The sequence below is a fragment of the Cryptomeria japonica genome, chromosome 1 (genome assembly GCF_030272615.1).
Source record: "Cryptomeria japonica chromosome 1, Sugi_1.0, whole genome shotgun sequence".
Classification (NCBI taxonomy): Eukaryota; Viridiplantae; Streptophyta; class Pinopsida; order Cupressales; family Cupressaceae; genus Cryptomeria; species Cryptomeria japonica.
The window spans coordinates 270,644,994-270,658,492 of record NC_081405.1 but is presented as its reverse complement, the minus strand read 5'-3'; the positions used below and the strand labels follow the sequence as shown (position 1 = coordinate 270,658,492).

Here is a 13,499-nt window from a genome sequence, read left to right as displayed (position 1 = left end):
TATTGATATCATCCATTAATATCAGATTGTGATCAAAGTACAAATAAAATTTTAAAATTACCTGCTTATTCAAATCTGATTGAAATTTAACACAAAGTAGCTGCCTTTCCTCAACAGCTTGCAATGCCTTGCATGATCATAAGCAGCCACAACCAATTGAAGCACGAACAATTGTACCGTAGCTTTTGATGCACTGCTCCTTGAAAAAGATGAACAAATTCACTTGACTCAAATAAATCACATACCACTTCTCCAAAGTGGATCAATGAATTTGGATTGTTCTTGCTCAACCATAGATGCATCCTTTATCCCTTCCTCCATTGTATCTTCATGCTTAGGAGCAAGTGTAACCTTTGAGGAATTGTCGGCTTCCAACCAAGCTAGATGTCTTATAGGACATCCTCTTGAAAGGACAAAAACAAAACTCTTTTTGTTGATTTCACATTTATCAACTACTCTGTCAACCATAACCTCATGTTGAATAGAATGAGTTTCATGATGTGATTCAAGTGAAAACATGGCTGCATAGCTTGCTTCATCATGTTGTTCACAAATTTCAGCTTTGGGAAAATTTGAGTTGTAATCAAGACTTGAACAAAATTCCTCTATTATGTTGGTGAAAAGGTCTTCATCAAGTTCCTTGTTATCTTCATGCACAATATGTTAAAGTTCATGACCTTGAAATATAGATGCAGTCTTTTTATTTTTTTCAACTTGACTTGTACCTTCATGCATATTCATCTTTTCACATCTCATGATACGATTGTCCTCCTTTACTAGCACCTTAGCAAAGTGGCTTTCAACCTCTTGTTGTGTATTTCCCATGGTATCTTGCTCAACAACTCCTTGATAACGTACTAACCAGTTATGAGAGTCGCCAGCCATGTTTGCTTCCTCCTCTTGGAAGAGATTAGCAAGATCACTTTGTTTAGGTTTAGAGTTTCCCACTGATGCATTTGTCGATGGTGCCTCAAGTACAAGCTTTTCTGGTGGTGAAGGAAGCTTGACCTGATTACTAACTACATAGCTAGGAGTAGTATTTGGATACGGCTTCCATGGAATGTCTTTGTAAGGGGAAGAGAAGACACCTTGAGCTAATTGCTTTTTGAGGGCAAGCAACTCATTAGCCAACCTCTGCACCATAGGATATGTTCTCTTGGTAGACAATGATTCCAAAGGAGAATTTTCTCTGGACCCATTTGGCTCTATCTTTATCTTACCCACAAGGATAAGATCATCTTTAACCTCAACTGCTAGGGCTTGTGCAGTTGCAAGGTCTCTTGGAACTGCCCTTCTTAACAAGAAACTCACCTTAGGCAATTGAGCGTTGATGAAGCACTTCAAATTTTCAGCGGTACCTTGAGCCGCCGTTGGAATTTTGTTAGACAACTTGTTGAATTTAACCACAAACTCTTGCATGGGTTCGTGTAGCTCCTTTTTCATTTGAGTCATTTGTGCTAACAATGCATGAGCATCCTCTGTAGTCTTGAACCTCTCTTCAAACTTTGTTTCGAGTGTAGAACAGTTTTTTATGGTCTTTGGTGCGAGGTGGTAGAACCAATCTGCAACTACACCTTGTAATGTCTCAATGAATAACCTCATTGAAACATCTTCATGTTCAACTTCAAGAACACCGCATGCAATCTAAAAAGAAGCAATGTGTTTGTATGGGTGTTGTGTGCCATCTCCAAAGAACTTTGGAAAGTTCTTCCTCGAGCCATTAGGAAGAGCATGTAGAGGTGGAGTCAGATTCAATGGACCAAAAGCATTCCCCCAAAGACCTTGAGCAACCATTTTACATGTCCCTGGTGAAAGCTTGACAAACTACAAGAAAAGAAATTACATTGAATAGGATACCGGTATACTTCAACCAAAAGCATGAGGCCTTCCGATGCGTATTGTATCCCCAAGAGAGTCGCCAAAAACTATTGGTTGAAAATTTTGTACACTTGGGAAGGCATGCAAAATTGTGGTTTCAGCCATAGCGTGTGAGTTAAAAACTCTCATAATTTTAAGGGAAGGCTCCCTCTTTCCTACTATACAAACTAACTATAACATATAGACACTAATCTATTTTAGGTGGGACAACATCCTTTTCTAATTTTTCAGAAAAGATGATATTCTTTTCTCTTTTCAGAAAAGAAACTGCAATTAGGAAAACAAATACAACTTAAGAAACTTTAACAAATACAAAGATGCTTATACTAAAGGAAGCAAAGCTTCCATGAAAGCGCAAAGTCTTTCGTCACTTCCCTAGGACGGGAATGTAGAAACAAAAGCTCAATTTTTTTACTTTCCTAGTATCCTATCTACCTTCCAAAATGATTAATATGATAACAACGTACAACATATAACAGCTCAAAGTCTGTTAGTATATTGCACTCTTGACTGCTATTTAATAAGAACAAGTACAAGCACAAAGTCTTGTAGCCTCTTCCTATTTTGACACTTAACTATACTGATTTAACCCTCAATATTTGTAGCACAGAGTCTGCAAGAAATCAGATTAAAGCTCTTTCCAACAATCTCATTAGAATCTCAAGTATATGCAGAAAAATATATCACTGTGACATAAGAACACAACGAATATATGAACACAAAGTATTAACACAAAGTCTGAAAACTCAAGTGTTCTCCTTATATTGCTTGAGAATTCAATTTACAAGTATAAAACACAAAGTCTTTATGACTGTAAATTTTTGCAGAGTTTTCTTGCTTATCAAAAAGATTAAAATTACATAGAGCACCCTCCTGTATATATAGAAGAGGGGCTAAGAGCAAAAAGTGTGAGAAGTCTAACTAACCAAGACTTATTCCAAATTATAGTCCTAGTGTCTTTCGACTTGTAATTTGTTTACATGTAATTACAAGTTACAAGAATGCAAGTAATGTGACTACTTGCAATTACAATTTTTGGCATTACATGTAATTTGTCAAAACTAAATCACAAACGCATAATTGAAACAAATCTAAGTGTCTAAGACATGACTCTCTTTACATCATCCTCTGTCTAAGAGGTCTTCATGCTGCTTCAAGATGCTAGCACTTGAAGTATTTGAGATCGGTGAAAGTATTTGTCCGAGAACATCAACTTGCATCATTGACTGTGAATGGTAATGGCAGTGACCTTATGAAGATCAACCACTAAACTTGAAGATAATGAATATTCTTTATTGGCCATGGTGATAGTGAAAGTCATTGTTTTTTGTCGCCTAGTGTCGCTACAATGCATTCCTCTACTACATTACTCCTTCATTTGTCAAGTTCTCTCTGCTTCATAGTTCATGATATTTTGACCCTCTCTGTAGATATGACAGTGTACTTTTTTCATTTTATATCATTATTGCCATTACATATGACAGCATTGGCTTTTGCTTGTTGTCCTTACATGCATTGAAACCCCTTGCAATCAGGTCTCTAGGACCCGATTGCAAGTATTGATCTTGCAAAGAAAAGACGTGGGAATGAGAGTATGTGGAGACAAAAGGTGAATTTTAGATCTTGGGAGGCGGAATTCAAGTGTGAGTGACTTATAGCAAACTTGAAATGTGGAAAAGGAATGAAGATGCTTACACTTGCAATTGGGTCTCAAAAACCTGAATGCAAGTGAAGATGAATGTAAGATAGGCATTGGCTTGCAATCAGGTCTTTGAGGCCCGACTACAAGTGTGAAATGAATCAAGATTGCAAGAAGTATAAACTTGCAATCGGGGTTTCAAGACCTGATTGCAAGTGAAGCACGTCAAAGTGTTCATGCAATGTAGGCTTGCACTCGGATCTTGAAACCCCAATTGCAAGTGTAAGGCAAACATGATAAGATAACACACTTGCAATATGAAAAGAAAGGACTTGCAATCGGGGTCTAGAAACCCAATTGCAAGTAATGACAACTTGCAAAAAGAAAGACAAATACTCACACTTAAAACCTGACTTGACTTTGACAAGAACGCTCAACCAAAGAGACTATAGTTGCAGTCGGGTCCTAAAGACCCGATTGCAAGTAACATAGGTTTGTACTTGGGACTCGACTGCAAGTAACAATACAACTTGTAATGATGCTTCAAAAACCCGTTTTTGCAAGTAACTTGTAATCAGGTTTCTAAGACCTGATTGCAAGTAAAGTTAACTTGTAATGTGAGCAAAAAATTCCTACTTGCAGTGAGTGCAAAAAGTTTCTACTTCCAATGACTGACCCAAAACCTGAAATTGCATAGAAAGATAGGAAAATGAAAGTAAAAAGTAAAAACCAACTAAAACTTGGACAACGATGACAAACACACCCACTGATGATTTGACATTAACAAATATGAGTTTTAAACCTCATAAAACGTGCTTTAGAGAAGAAAACTACGAATTGAGTAAAAATTTGTAGGGGTTGCCAATTTTTTGAAAGCTCAAAAATTTAGACAACAATCACAAAATCCAAGATCCTCTATGTGGGATGCCTACATCCTCATATGAGGAAAAAAGCTCCTTGTCACCTTCCCAATAAGATGACAAGTCAGCATGCCAACTCCCACTAGATGACAAAATGGTATGTGCAAACAAAATTGTCTAGCAGGCTCATAAAATGAAATCAAATATCAAGTAAATAAGTCCAATTATCAATGTTAGGACTTGGAAAGGTTGCAATACTTTAATCCCAATCCCAATAGTAATGGAGGGTGAGTGGTTATGGTTGCGTGAAGAATAATAGGGCTTTTTCCCCTTCGTACTCACTATTGAGAAAGTTAATTCTTGTTATAGCAATCTTGCTGAGATCTGACCATGAATCAGATTTGTTTATTAAATACAATAAATCCTGATGAATGGTGAATGATCTGCAATAATATTACGTTTTCCCTTTCTAACTTACTATTTAAAAAGTGAATTCTTACTGTAACAACCATATTGAAAGTTGACCAGGATTCAAGCTTGTTTGTCAAATGCAACAAATCCTGATGATCCAGAAAGAAGATGAACATATTTTGCAACAAACAATGTCCTAATTTTGAATGCAACATACCAAGCCATAACTGCTATCTCCATCATACCGTATTTTTTTCAGTTATATAACAAGCTACTCTCACATACAATGGGCGGTACAATTTATGAATGCCATTTTCAACAAAAGTACAAGTGATCCACATGAATATGGAATTCCTTGTAGCAATTGGATGAGCCAAATGTAAAGCATTCATTGACATATTCCTATCTTTTTAAAAGATTATTATTGCTTGGTTTCCCACTCAAGGGACGGTTCCATTTGTATTAAATAATCAAGTGGCAATGAAAACTGCACAAAATTCTTAATAAAATGTCTATAATACCCGATATGCCCTAGGAAAGATCTGTCACACATTATTTGGAATCTGAGATACATTAGAAGCTTTTAGTTCCACCTTGATCCATATTCGTGCTTACCTTGCAACCTACATGGCCTATTAATTTTCCATACAAAAATAGTATTCTGGCATTTTTAAGATTTAATGGTAGTGTCGCTTCCCAGCACACATATACACTACAATGATTTTCTCTAATAATTGTCTTTCATATCATGGATGTATCAACTATAAAAATTTTAAATCTTTTGTTAATATTGTTTTTTGATGAATACAAAGAGAAATGTTGTTTGAAATGTTGTTAATCAATTGCACAAGCCAAACAATGTATAATTATGATCATTTTCCCCAAACTATTAGAGTGCTGGTTCCTTTGATTTCACTGAACCCTACTTAAGGGTGTGTTTATTACACCACTATATATTGCCCATTCTTCTTTTGTTTGTTTTTTATATAGAAGGGACTGTGCATTTTTAGTTTATACATTACACATGATGCAAAATTTCACTGTACATTACTCTTCCTCATCTCCTCCTGTTTAGCATTTAAAACACAAGTTTTCAGTTTTTCCAATTTTTTTAATTATTTCCTTCATTACCTTAATGAGGAGCTCCCTCATTGCTTTAGGACTATTACCATCCTCCTCTTCACCTCCCGACTGCTTGCGAATTCTAGTGCTTTTCTCTATTAAATATCCCACTATAAATATCTTGGCAATATGTTGGTAAAATCTGAGGAAAAGAGCAGCTTGTTGGGCTAGAATGGCTTTCCCAGGGAAGAATGTGACTTCGATATATCATGAACATGTTTTAACACTTTCCGTAGTATGCATTAACATTTATTTTTACGAGTATGTATATGTAATAGTACCAAATTTATGCTATTCAAGGAAAAACTGTTAATCTGGATCTTTGAGAGAATAGTTATTCTTTTGAAGGGGCAAATAACTTGTATTGGTAGTTCAAGAATGCTTACAAGAAATTTGCCTGTGTTCATCCAGATAGTTCCAGTTATCTTTGATAAGGAGACCGAGATGAAAACTTTTTCTGCAATTGACTCTGAAAAGGTATGTATCCCTACCTGCTTGCTTGCACTATGTTTCAGTAGCATTTCATTATTTTCATTTTTCTGCAATAAGTGAGTAATGTATTTATGATCTGGACACATTTCTTATACTTGCGCAATATGAGTGATAGGTAACCAAAAATATGATCCCATGCTAGTCAAACTTTTGCAGTTTTAAATATTGGCATCTTTCTTGATGGTGTTTCTCACCTGGCCTTTTAGGAGCTCACAGTAGAGTCTCATGACAGCATATAACGTAGAAAATTTTGTAGTTTGATCTTAGGCATCTGATTTTAGTTTATGCACAAACCGTTGAATTGATTGAACAATATTCTAACATGATGTTTTAGTCATTTAAAGCTCGAGTAGGTAAGCCTTGACAAGAGAACTTGCCACTGGCATATGAAGTAATCACTAGAAGAAAGGGCATATAATTTTGATGAAATTGCTCCTCATCAAACATAACCAACCAACCTCTTTGCTTACATACTACCCTTGAATTTGCTCTATGTAATTCTAAGGGCGTCATAGCTTGCACACCCCATTAACCCATTAATCTATCAAGTAAGTGATGCCGTGCAAAAATCTTCTTAAGGAAATGCCAGGGACATACAAAAGTAAACAAGCATGCAAGGTTACAAATTTGTGGTGAACTTGCCCACCCAAAATTCTATACGATTGGCATACATCAATAAGAATTTACAGCATAAAGATTCTAAAAGTATGAGGGGTTATTGGAACAAGAGCGGAATAAAGTTAGCAACAAAGAAGGGAATTCACTAATTGATTTTTGTGCCACAATGGGTAACCCTTATCTCAGAGTAGCCTCCATTATTCCTTTATTAACAACTTTTCAATTTACAAGTTGATTGGTTGTCTTGGTAGTTGTAGTAGCTATATCCCAAAATGCCGTGTTTAATAATTAATTGAAAAATAAACACTTGTTATATTTTAATTATTAATTAATTAAAAAACACGGTCAATGGTACAATCTGGGTGCTGCATAGACACTGGCTCCCAAAATAGCGACCAGCATTTGAATTTGGATAGTCGTGATCTTTAAATGTACTTTTTATTTGACGTAAGATTTGATTGTGTTATTCGAAACATGTTATTGATTCTGTAACCCTTTGATGCATTGTTTGTTATCTCAGTACGGCCAGTTATTAGATGTGTGTTCTATGTTTTTTTATGGCTTTGGGGATTTTTGTCTTTAATCTAGTGTAGCATTTTGAACGGGGCTGAATTTTGTGTGTTTTTCGTTGGCATCCAAACTCCAAACAAGCTGGAGACTGCCCATTTTATGTGAGAGGAAATGAGATATGTTTCTTGAAGTTTCTGAGGCTAATCTTCACTTCAGTACTTAAAAAATTTGTGCCCTTTCTACAAGATTGCCAAAATACATTGAACTACATCTTCATTTTTCAGTTTATGTGAAAAAAAAAATTAAAATTAAAATCTTTGTACGTGGTAGTTGAGTTGTGCAAAAACATTGGCATAAGATAATTATAATTTCAACTTCTGTCAAAAATATTTAATTAAACTTTTCTATTTATCCAGTCAACGATATGGTCTCCAATAAGATATAGCCTCACAACATTTAGCTTTATAATCAAAATAATATGCTGTCTTGCATTTTCTAACTATACTTATCAGAAAGAATTTCTGTAGGGGTCACTATTAACGAAGCTTTATTTTCTTTTATACTTTAATAATGTTATAATAAAATGTGATGTTATTTAACATTTTTTCTTATTTTGCAGCGCTTTCCACCACCAACCTTAGAAGGTACCAAGGAGAATACAGATAACTAATATTCAGAGAATCAAGTCACCTTCCTAGTTGGATTCTCATCCTCCTATTAATTATTTTAATGAACAATCAAAATTTTGACGTCTTTGTAAAACCAAGAGTCATTTCAGAAATCCGCCTTAGATACAATGGGAATCTAATCCTTTAATTACTTATCTCAATCTATTATACACTTCAATATCTTTTACAAACAATAATTAGAAGAATAATAGTTCTAGAATTAGAATTTTTTTAATAATTCACAGTTTTTTTGTTTTTATTATTTATTTAATTTTTTATGTTTTTAAAGTTTGCAAAGTTAGATTTGAAATCTTTCAAGTTCTAGATTCTTAAGTAGCACATTTTATGTTATAAAGCATCTTTGGATTAGAATATCCTCTTTCTTCTAGTAGTATTTTATTAATGTTGATCTTGAGAAGGAAATGGCTGAATATTAAATCGGGGACACACTTAGGAGATCAAGCAACAATCAATTGGAGAAATAACCGTTACCTTACTAGTCTAGAGAATGTAGCTTGTTGAATTTTAATGGACTATCAATAAAGAATTGTGGTCTCCTAGCTAGAGTTATTTAAAAGGTGCCAAGAAATGTGATTCTTATACTATTATTGAATGAGTGTTCATCTTGACCTTTTCCTAAACAAATTCAAGGTTATACCAGGGCAAGTAGCTTCCCTATTGTTAATATGTTGGGACATTTGTAGGGGATATATAAAAAATAAAAGATGAAAAGTGTGGGGCTTCCTAGTGGAGTTCAAGAATTCATAGTCAAAGTAGAGTGTTAATCTAATGTGAACATGGAACAAAAAATCAACCCTAGGTAGAAGGTTATCCTAGTATGGGGAGCATATTCTTATCCATATGTAGTAGTTATTCTATAAACAAATTCAAGATTATACTACGTCAAGGGGCTTCCCTATCGTCAATGTTTTAGGACAATTGTAATGGATACATAAAAAATAAAACATGAGGAGTGTGGGGCTTCCTAGTGGAGTTCAAGAATTCAGAGTTGGAATAGAGTTTTAAGTCTAATGTGAACATGGAACAAAAAAATCACCCCTAGGTAGAAGGTTATCCTAGTATGTGGAGCATATTCCTATCCATGTGTAGTAGTTATTCTATAATAATGTGGTTATCATATGTTCTTAGAGTATTAAAATAGTTTTTCTTTCAATATACACCTAGTTAAGGAATCTTTGGATAGGGCATAATCTGCTACATTTAGGTATTACAACTTTCACAATTATTTGAGCATAGAGACTAAAAAATGAAGAGATAGGAAGGCAAGTATTTTCAACATTCACTAGCAAAATTTAATGAAATTAAAGGTTTAGATTCCTTATTGAAAATATCTTGTACATATTGGTGTTGTATTGGTTGATCACTTAGAATGAAAGAAATAATCTATTAATAAAACTAATTCAAAAGAATGTTATATTAGAAATATAAGAGAAAATTTATGTAGGTCCTTGTTTTTGCCATTAATGAGATTATAAGCTAATTGATTTGCTATTGCTTACTCACTCTTCCTCTAAGTTATTAGCTAAGGAAGAGTACTATCAAGTCCTCAATTTCAATACCTCATCATTACTCATTCCTCTCCCTTCTTTGTGGCAAGAGTACCACCAGGCTCTTGATTTTGGGCTCATCAAAATTGAGTAGTCCACTATTGCTCACTCACCTCCTTCCTTTATGGGGAGAGTACCATTAAGTTCTCAATTTTGGCTTTGTTAAAATTGTATCATGTCGTCACTTTCCTTTCCCTCTATTGAGAGAGTACCTAATTTGTTTACAAAATTTGATTCTTAGATAAGAGGTCCAATAGTTCAATAAATGTATTGCTCACTTCTTGACCTATCAATTAAGCTTCATAACCTCCTCCAATGATTAATCCTCAACTTTGGCTACCCCAAGTTTTGTGAAAATCATTTAGTAAAGAAAGATATTATATGATAAATTGTAAAATAGCTCAAATGCTACATTGGTTGTAATTGAATAAAAAATAATAGAAAAATACAAGGAATAATTGAAAAAATTGAATGATAGGAACTTGTAATCAAACAAAAGATATGTACTTAGATCAATCTATATATCTATTTGTAATTTGTCAAAATTAGAAATGGCCTAAAACTATCAAAAAATCTTAATTCCAAATAGTAAATCAAGTTAAAAGAGTACCTTGTCCTGATTAAGCCCTTGCACATAAGTTAGAAGGCAATCATATATTGCATTAAATAAATAAGTAAACCATTGAGAAATCCCAAAATAGTATTATCTACGTAACCGTACGGTATTGATATAGGAAGACTCAACCATAGAGAGATTGTGGGAGTAAGTGACCATGATGGGGTGTCCTTGAAGACCCTATCCTAAGCCCAAAAGTGAATATACCATCCCTCTTGGCCCCGTGTGGTCCATGCCATGCATATGGAGTGGCCTACCTGGTGACATGTCCTACAACTGTTCCCCCTCATCTTGTCATCATCCTAGTTTCTTTATGATCGATCCTCTTGCATTAATGAGCAATGGAGGAAAGGGAAAAGTTTGCAGAGAGTGCCCTAGAAACCATATCTCCTAGACATAAAGATTGTACCCACTATATTCCTTTGGCCTATGGGCTCATCCTATCCTTCTTTGAGGTGGCGTATCTAGAAGAATGCCCATACATTGTACCCCTCTTGCAATGCTCTCACACCCTCCTTCACCATTGTATATATATTAATTATACAATATAAGCAATGAAGAATCAATGTATATATTCATTATGACAATAGTCGGTTATTGTTGAACCCATTTATCAAGTTGATATTAACAACATTACTAATATCATTATTATTTTATGTTACCTTCATTACATTACATTATTAGTATAGTATTACATTGACAATATCATTCTATATTAGCAATACTATATCAGATTTTATTAAACATATTAGCTTCATCTTTTACTAACATCATTATGTTATTTTGACACCTTTGTGTTATAGTGCATTAACAGTATTACTATGTTAATATGTGCCTCCTATATCCTATCAATATTTTAAATCGTATTAGCATCATCATATGATATACTAGTTGTTGGTAATATGAAGTCCAACGGTCACATGACCTTTCCACTCCCTCAAACTATTCATTTCACAGTTGGATGTGATTGTATAAATGACTGAGTGCAGTCATGTATGTGATGGTATTTGGATATTTGGTTAATAGATCATTCTCCTTGCTTTTTGGTGGACGTAGCCACTTAGTGGTGAACCACGTTAAACTCGTGTTATGTGTTGTTATGTGTTTATATCTGCTTTAGTTTCATTCGTTGTGTTTTCTCTGCTTATTTATAACTAACAATTGGTATCAGAGCCTAGGTTGGCTTGAGCAAAGATGGAGGAGGAAGAAAAAGGTAAAATTCATAACCTGTATGGTAGTTTTACATTCCATGTAAAACTATGCTTCAAGCGTTGTGTACATTAGTGGGATGGCTGGAAGAAAGAGGGGAACTTAGTTGAAGAGGAGAATCCAGTAAAAGAGAAGGATGTTGGGATTCTTATTTGCTCCCCACTTGAGCCAGATTTGGCACTTATTAGCCAAACTGTTAAATATGGCCGGGAAGTTATTGGCATTCGTGTGGTGAAGGTTGAACATCTTGATGCCTCAGTTGGAATTGAAGGTATTCCCTGTATAGATGTTAGAATAATTGAGCAGAAAGATGCTAGAAAAGAGGTTGTCGTTGAAGAGGATGAACTCAAGAGATTGCAGGAGGAAGAGTGTATGCCATTGGAGACCCAAGTTGAATCTGTTGTTGACTCCTAGGATGAGGAGGGTGTAGATTGGAGTGAGGTAGTAGGGTAGAGAAGCCTGGAAGAAATTGTGGCTTCAAAGAGCTCTATAGATGGCATGGCCTTGACAAAAATAAAGAGGCACTCCCATGATGATGACAACCTTTGCACAGATAATTTCATAGAAGCCTATGAGTCTATGGACTTGGATGAAGAAGTGTAAGATAAAAGACGAGTTTTTGGTTTGAACCAGGAGTGGTCATTAACGAGAGTCGAGGACAATGGGCATTACTCCAAGCATTTTAAGGCGTCACATGCAGAGAAGGGAGATATGGTTCACCAACCTAATTGGATGGATGTGGATGATAGTGTCAACGTGGATGATGAGCAGCCTTAGGTTGAGAAGAGTTGCGTGAAGGAGCAACTTGAATCAACAGTTGAGAGTAATGTTGAGATGGAGATTCCCCCTGCTCATGAAGTGCCCATGGTAGCCGTAGAAACTGAAGAGCCAAAGGTGGTCATCGATGTCACTGTGAAAGACACGGACAATGTGAAGGAACATCAGATAGTGGAAGCAATGCTCGGCTCCCAGCTAAAGGATGAGGTCATTGTGAAACACAAGGATCCATGGAAGGAGAACATCCACAATGGGTCTCTTTCTTGCACAAAATCCGGGTTGCCTTTGAACATGTCATGTCCCCTTCCTGATATATATATATATATATATATATATATATATATATATATATATATATCCTAAATGAGGCAAGAATTACTATTAATTAATATAATGATTAACAACGAATAATTATTTGAAATGTATTTATTTATTAAATAATTATTTAATTAATATATATTAATATTTATTCTTGAAATGCGATAAAGTCAATTATTAAAATGATGTTAATACATTAAATAATGTTAATATATTAAAAGAGGAAATAAATTATTAAATAAGGTTAATATAAGAAATAAATTATTAGAAAATGTTAATATATTTAAATATATTAAATGATGGACAGAAGAATTATTAAATAAACATATTTAAACATTTGGTTATGTGCATTTTAAAGGAGGGGAATTAAACACCCCCCCCGCAGAGCTAGTGGAAAACACAGAGGGAAGGTAAGCATTTTCAAATTTGCAGGAATAAATATATTATGCAATCAGCGATTAGACCATATCAGAGTTATTACTAGGTTATGGGCACTAATATCATTGTTGGGTGGTATGCATGGAGATGCGCTTATTACATATGCTTAATATAGGAAACCTGACAATGTTTTATGTAGAATTTAATAGCAATAGTAATATATGAGTATTAATATAAATATTATTAAATATTTATAGACTGCAATATGTATGACAGTCATATTTAGTATCATATATAGTGGCAGACCAAATCTTGCGCATGTCAAATCTGTCTGCCTTACAACCTCTAGATAGACTAATAATTACTGTTTAGGCAATGGTAGTGTTAATAATGTATAATAGGTAATATCATTTGATATATATAATGTTTGATCAA

At 34.5% G+C, this 13,499-nt stretch overlaps 1 protein-coding gene across 4 annotated transcripts in view; it reads left to right on the top strand.

Annotated features, from left to right (window-relative positions):
* LOC131036424 (uncharacterized) overlaps positions 1–8,526 on the top strand; it is a 270,316-nt gene extending 261,790 nt beyond the window's left edge. For 3 of the 4 annotated variants that reach the window (XM_057968310.1, XM_057968309.1, XM_057968311.2), the window contains 2 exons: positions 6,322–6,387; positions 8,150–8,526. In XM_057968310.1, the coding sequence (XP_057824293.1) occupies positions 6,322–6,387; positions 8,150–8,200 (117 nt within the window). In that variant the 3' untranslated portion in view covers positions 8,201–8,526. Of the gene's footprint in view, positions 1–6,321; positions 6,389–8,149 lie in introns of those variants that run through there. The other variant, XR_009104097.1, reaches the window with a different exon arrangement.
* The last annotated feature ends 4,973 nt before the right edge of the window (positions 8,527–13,499 follow it).